Source organism: Gossypium raimondii, chromosome 1 (assembly GCF_025698545.1).
Source record: "Gossypium raimondii isolate GPD5lz chromosome 1, ASM2569854v1, whole genome shotgun sequence".
Lineage (NCBI taxonomy): Eukaryota > Viridiplantae > Streptophyta > Magnoliopsida > Malvales > Malvaceae > Gossypium > Gossypium raimondii.
The window spans coordinates 5,524,960-5,532,573 of NC_068565.1; the positions used below are offsets into that span (position 1 = coordinate 5,524,960).

At 34.0% G+C, this 7,614-nt stretch overlaps 1 protein-coding gene across 1 annotated transcript; it reads right to left on the reverse strand.

The window, feature by feature from the left end:
* Positions 1-1,152: 1,152 nt before the first annotated feature.
* LOC105778465 (hypothetical protein) lies at positions 1,153-6,938 on the reverse strand. Its single transcript, XM_012602180.2, has 9 exons — positions 6,412-6,938; positions 5,536-5,750; positions 4,751-4,901; positions 4,017-4,208; positions 3,262-3,424; positions 2,940-3,169; positions 2,363-2,539; positions 2,150-2,272; positions 1,153-1,718 (listed from the first exon to the last, which is right to left on the reverse strand). Exons 1-9 carry the CDS (start codon positions 6,814-6,816, stop codon positions 1,419-1,421), a joined length of 1,956 nt encoding a protein of 651 aa, XP_012457634.1. The 5' UTR covers positions 6,817-6,938; the 3' UTR covers positions 1,153-1,418.
* Between the last annotated feature and the right edge of the window lie 676 nt (positions 6,939-7,614).

Genomic DNA, 7,614 nt, shown 5'->3' on the forward strand with positions numbered 1-7,614 from the left:
TAAATTAATTAATTTTAAAATATTAAAAAACTATGAAGAAAACATGTACAAGTATACGTGTACATATTTACAAAAGTAAAAACAAGTTTTTGAAATTAAAAATATAAAAGTATATATATTATAAAAATGTTTGTATGTACATAAAATAATAATAATAATAATAATAATAATAATAATGATGATGAGGAAGATGAGAAAATAAAATTAAAAAACGAATTGCAAAAACAAATAGTTAAAAAAACTAAAATAACAAGAAATAAATGAAATTTAAGCAAAATAATGGTAAATCGCGACACGCTAATTACATGGAGGGCCAAATCGAAATAATCCGCCTCCCCAAAACGGTGTCGTTTCATTAGCATGATTTAAAACAATTTTTAGAAAAAACATTGTTTGCAGATAGAAAAAAGAAAACAAAAAAAACAAAGGCTCTCTACTAGGGTTTTAACTCACCCTCGACGCCATCGTTCACTCTTGCCGATGCTCCGATTGCGACGGAGACAGCACAAATCCGGCGATTCCAACTTGAGGAGTAAGCCCTTTTCTCCTTTCTTTATATTTTAAGCAAAAATAAATAAAGAGATAAAGAAACTAAAAATATATATACATCTATGTATAAATGAAAAATAAAAGAACGATAATCCTCAAGGTAATATAGAGAGAAAAAAAACCTTTGTATTCAAAAAGAAAATTTTCCTTCTCTCTCTTTTCAGTCTCCCCCTCTTTTACATTACATTCAGTGGCTTTATATAGCCATTCTAAAAAAAAATCGTATAAAGAAGAAACAAATCTCTTTTATTTGATTTGTGAATCTTTGATTTCATTTCCTTTTTTTTTTCTTGCTTGATATGCTTGATTTGATTTTGCAATCCTTGATTTTCTTTCCTTTCTTGTTTGTTTCCTTGCAGGTGAAGATCGATGACGCTTTCGGATCATGCAAAAGTCTTCTTAGAAACCCTAGGGTTTCTGCAAATGATTTGAGCCACTGAAATTGGGCCATTTTCGAAATTGGGCCACCGTTTTAAATTGGTTTTGGGCCTTGTGGCCCGTTTGTAATTTTGGGCCTTTTACCCGGGCCAAAATCGGGTATTACAAAGAGTAACACCAATTTACATTTGTTAAAAGAAATATGAAAACATCTAAGAATCCAGATAATCAACCCCTGTCACTATATTTCAATCATTACAGCTTATCAAAGATGAAAAATTACATATTCTAGGATTCATCAGAGAAATCAAACAGCCTTGTTGATCCCAATCTGCAGACACTATTTGACAGAATTCTGATGCTGAAACATCCAACAAGAACCAGCAAATGCAAAGCAACATAGGCCACAATCCCCATGCAAGGACTTGTGAGATTTCTATAAAGTTTACTACCACAAATGTGACAATATTCTATGTACAACACAGTGATGACTAATCAGGCAGAAGAGGTAACCTGTCCACACCGTGAGGAGAACCATTTGCACCGTAGGGCTCGAAATTTTCAAAATCATTCGCATTGGCATCTTCACCGGAGCTTTTGTCCTCATCTTTTACCAGTTTAAATGGGAGGATCCGTAAGCGTACATCTGAACCTTTGCCGATTTTCTCTGATTGTAGTTGGTATTTCTCAATGAGCTCTGTTTGTAGAGATATAATCTGGGTTGGCCTTGGAAGTAGTTCCGCAGGTTCCTCTTTTGGGATTACTACCTGTTCGATGGCTATTCTTGCCTCCTGAAATGATTAATGCAGTCGTAAGCAAGTCAGTGAAATAGTTCCGATATATAGAGCAAGTAGATATTGTATACAGCATACTTTACGCACTGATATATTGCTACAAAGTCTAATTTATCAATCCTTGAGATCATAACTTCTGCTCAAGGGACGGGCAAACGGGAGGATATCATTGTTAGCATAATGAGTAAAAAAACATGGATTTATTGGAGCATTTCCTTTTGAAAAACAGATTTCTCATGAGCCTATCTGAAGGTTTCAGGCTAAATGGTTCATAAACATGCTCAAAAGTATTGCTCTGGCTAAAGCTGAACCACTAGCAAGGGCTTAAAGAGCCTATAACCACTGAACTTGCAAAAATTATAGTTTCCTTTAGAAAGCAAAAAGAAAAATTCAGAGATCAAACTGGAACAAAAATATCAAGTCTTTACCTCTAAGGCATCAACCTTCTCCAAAATATTCATATCATTTTCTGATCCAGGGTTCTTCAATCCGTAGGGATAATCATCTTTTAATGCCTCTAAGGCCTTTGTGATCTGCATTGATGAGCTTGTCTGCAAGGGAGGAAAAGAAAAAGACTGATTTATTACCACACTTTGATGATGAGAAAGTTAATTAATGCTAAACAAGAAGAAGCTCTTCACCTTCGCCACATAGACAGGTATCTTATGAGATTTAGCTGCAGCCTGAATCCCAGAGTTCTTTCGGAGCTTCGAAAGCACAGCAAACAGCACACCTGCCTCACTTATATTATCAGTTAATTGAACTGCAGCATCCATCTTTAACTTCTTAAGTCCTTGTATCACGCTTGCCTCCTGGATCTAGAATAACTGCTTATTCTGTAAGTTTCATTTGTACTACTTTCTCATTATTTATAACTATGACAACTACTGACAATCAGAACTAAAAAAGCTTTAACCGAGACATTATATCTTCATGAATCTGACAAAATTTGGTATCATATCTAAACAAAAATACCTAAATTGGCTATATAGAAGGCTTATAAAATTGGCATCATAGGGTCACATCTATTGAGCCTGATTTTGAGTCAACTTCAAACCGATTAACATCTGGGTTATATATGGGAAATCAAAACTAAGATTTAACTGAATATGACAAGTAAAATCAAATGCTGAATACATAAGTTAACTTCATTAACTGCCAAAACATAATCTTAATTTATAAATCAAAACGGCAATGTATGATATCAAGACCTCTTACCCCATAGACATACATATGAAGTAAATCCCTGTCTTCCGTTGAATCGTCAGCCATTTTTGAAGAAAGATCAGAAGGGAAATGGTTACCGGTACTATTCTCGTCACTAGTCTCTGAAAGATCTCCAGTGACTACTAAATCCTCTTTGTCAGAGCTGATATCAGTAAAAGTCAGTGAGCTCTCTTCCAGCCCCAGAGAGTTCATCTTGCGGATTTCAATGCGTGGAAAACGACCTTCACAGTAGACAAGTAACCGATGTAATAAACTATCCTGGATCACCCACTTTGATTATTCCTGGTAGCACTAAATAGAAAAGGAAATGCACCTGCAAGAACAGCATCAACTGTTGCTTCAAGGCAACGGTGAACACGTAACTCAGTCTTAGAAACAATCTCTACACCACAACTAAATGTCGATGGTCCTTTCCTCTCCAGCACAGTCTTCTGGACACCCCTACGGTTCGCTTCTTCATCCCCTAGAGTCACACTCTGAAAAATTATGTATTTAATGAAACTAGGAAAAATTATATTCTCAGTCATGATTGAATTTCAAAGAGCTATCAATTATTTTAAGAAAATATTATGAAAATATAACAATATCTTTGCATTGACAAAACGAGAAAGAGCAAGACTACAATAATGTAGTTAGTAACAAAGATTCATTAACTATAAAACAGCAGGAAATAACAAAATCATAAGCTCATGGATGATGAAATCACAGACAAAAAGCAGCTTCGCTTGTTTATAATTTTATACCGACAAGTTGAACTTAAAGGCAGCACATCATATCTTTACCTAGGAAATATTTCACATGAGAATTTGTTAGAACAGAATTCTATATGACAGCTATTCTTTGCACTGCCACCCTCTTCATCAGAAGAAACAAGCATTTAATTAAAGATGAAAAAGACACAGAAAGGTTAGGATCTTCCTAAAGATATTGCCTCATCTTTCTAAACATTACTCCCCAGACTGCACTCAGACCTGTACTATTGATCCTGAAAGGCTTTGGAATAAAGGTGCCAGTAACCCCTACATGTTCAGTAAATAATAGGAAAGGGTATCAGTGCAACTTGCTCACCTGTATTCCACCAATAAGGATCTCCAAAGAAGGATTCATAATCAAATTCTCAATGGTTACTCCATGAGCAGTGGCAACTAGCTGAATTCCACGTTGTGCAATTGTGCATGCGGCCATTGCCTCCAGTTTTGTCCCAATTTCATCAATCACGATAACTTGTGGCATATGATTTTCAACTGCTTCTATCAATACCTGCATTATATAAAATTGCAAAAAGTTAAACAAGAAATTGCTGGTCCTGTTAAGGAAGAGAAGTTATAAAGGACAGGACAAACTTGGGGAAATTTTGAAGTGTTCTAAAGGGGCAGTAGAAAGACATTATTGATTTTATATATAAGAATGCCAGGTCATCTGATTTATGCATGTGAACTCCTATAATTGCTAGGAATGCAAAGTCTTAAAAGGATTTATGCAGTAAGGTGAACAGAAGAGTGCTAATAAAGGCACATATACGGACCACAAATTTCCATTCCCTCTAAAAGGGTTAGATCTGATTTTTTTACATATAATTATGTTTATGATCACAGAAAGAGAGATCTTTAATTACTGAGGATGTAAAGTAGGAAAAGTAGTACGACTTTATAAGAGATTATTTTCAGAATGCAAAAGAACTCAGTTAATACCCTTAAATTTTTCAACTACGAAAGTTTAATCTTAGCACACACCATAACATCAACACAGATACTTTTCTGTAAGTAACCAGAGAAGAAATGATAACTGAGTCCAGCTTGTACCTTATGTTGCATATCAGAGTCAGGGACTTGCATTCTCCGTGCACAACCAATTCCAGCATGCGGTATATCACCATCGCCACCTATCTCATTGGAGGTGTCAACAATCATCACACGTTTCTTGTAATCATTTGCAAGCATCCTCGCTATATCCCTGCCATTTGTTTTTAGAAATTTAGGTTACCCTAGCAATATCATTGGAAAGATTCCTCCACAAGTAGACAAAACTGCAGCTTTTGGAACAGAAGAATTATTCAAACAACAAAAGCATATATTCAGCTGATCAGATATGGTTGGAGCATAGATGAAAATGCATATTGGCTTTTGCTAGTTCTGGCTGATTGATAGCAGAAAACTTTTTTCAGCATTAAGATATATCATCTATAAAGATTTTAAAACCCTTCCCTTACACTGAGATTAATCATGTTCAACAAGTAAAAAATTTGAAAGCCATTTGTAATCTAATAATAATTCTGGGCTAACAAGCTCAAATCTTAAGAACAGCCGCTGATAGCAAATATGCTAAAGGACATGAACGGTTCCACTTGATTCCTCTTGGTATTGTACTTCAGCAGGATAACCAAACATGACCATCTTGCTTTTAAAAAATTTAGAGAATTCTATTGAGTAAAGAGACATTAACTTGGTAACCAGTTAAATTTTAGTGTTTGAATTTTGAAATACTTGCACTCAACTTTGCAAAATATTAAGAATGAGAATGGGGAAAGCAATCCTAGTCATGCAACCTTGCCAAACAAATCAACAGATCAGAGATAGAAACAACTAACCTAATGATTGTTGTTTTTCCCACCCCCGGAGGACCAATGAGCAGTAAAGAAGCCCCATCTTGAACTAAATCTCTCAATAAATCAGCACTGCCTGATATTGCCCGACCAACACGACAAGTTAAACCAATAATTGTGCCTTTTCGATTCCTGATTGCACTAATGCGATGTAATGTTCGGCTGATGCCTGCTCGATTATCAATGGCAAAGTCCCCAACCTGCAGTTTTGGTACTTGTAATGAGCAAACAGACTTCACAAAACAAAGAAAGGTAAACTGCAAGCTCTAGTAAATGAAGAGATCCTAGTTCAACTAAGATTGTTTAAAGGATACAAGTAAATTATGATAAAACAAGCAGATTTCAGCTACCACTTTGAGCACATTGAGAGCCATATAGTCTCATGACAGTGATAATGTATTACTGAAATCCATTAGGGGAAAAAGAAAACCACCAGGCATCCACGTTCTGAGAAGATAATGCTTCAGCAGCAACACTATAATTCAAAATTATCATGTTTTTTAGCATTCACTTTTAACTCGGAACCAAATGACCTTCAACCTATTGAAAATTTCAAAATATCCCCAGGATAATTTGACAAAAATGCATATGGAAACACCCATATGTTGTGATTTTCTTTTCTTTTTTTTCTTTTTCCCTTTTCCTTATCCAATTTAACAAAGGATATCCATTTATTTTCTCTCCCCTCAATGGCCATCCTTTTTGTTTCATAATCATTACAATGTACGTACTCATTAGCATACTTCGATAAGGAAAAACAAAACAAAACAAAAAAAAGGATAACTCCTCAAATACTATCCAAAGGAGTTAATCGAACACTTAATATGCAAACAAGCAAAGGGGGGGGGGGGGATGATGCACCTGAGAAGTAGCATGCTCGATATCTTGAACCGTGATTGGACAATCAGATAATACAAAATCCCCTGAAGGGAACCTAGCCAAAGGTTTCCTCCCTATATCCATAACCACTTCAATCAACTCTCTTAACTCTTCATGTTCCCTGATTCTCCTTCTCATCTCCTCTGGCAACAAAGACAAAAGACGGCCTAATTCCACGTCGAACTCATCCTCCAAAGAAGAAGAAAAAGCAGGGGATTTTATTGGATACCCAGAAATTCTTTTGGTGAAAAAGTGAGGAAAGTTTTGGTTTGGGTAGAAATTAAGAGGGGAAAACTGGGATTTGAAGTTGGGTTTAAAGAACAAAAGCTGTGGTTTCCATTTGGTGATTAAAGGAGGTGAATGGTGAAACGGAGAATAACAAAACATCTGATTTTAATTCTTTTGGTTTTTCTTCTTTGGCGGGAAAAACTAGCAGAGAGTTTCAGCTTTCAATCAGGAAATTTCTGTACCTTGTTTTTGTTTCTGGTTTTGTTTGTAGGAATTTTATTTTTGTTTTGGACGATAAACAGAGTAAAATTTTAAAACTATACCAACCACAAAATTTTATTATTAAATAATAAATTAGAAGAAAACTACAAAGTATAATTCCATTTATCACTTATATTATACGGTATATATGTTCAATAAAAATATTATCTGTTGATTTAGATGTTGTTATGGTTGATAGGATTTTAGCTCGGTTTGTATTCATATTGTTATCAGTACAAAAGATATGAGTTCGAGCATATTGAGGCGCATTTGGAATAGATTAATATGGGAGATTTTAAGCATTCTACCAACTTAAAAACTTCTTAAACAATTTTTTTTGTAAGTCATTTGTTTCTTATTTTTTGTTTTATCTAATTAAGTTGAGTTTTATATTTTTTGTTTGTTTTTCCATTGGTTAATAAGAAGATATAAAGTAAAAATAAAAATATTTAAATATTTGAAAATATTAAAGTAGATATAAACTTATTAAAATTATAAAAAACTTATAAAAACTTATAAAAAATCTAATAAATTATAAAAATCCTAAAATTAATAAAATTTATTTAAAATGTTTAAAATTATAAAAAAAGTATCAGAATTCTTAAAAATAAAAATTGTCAATAAATTATAAAAAATATTAAAATTGATATAAACTTATAAAAAATCATAAAAATTTGAATTGGACTGGACCAATTG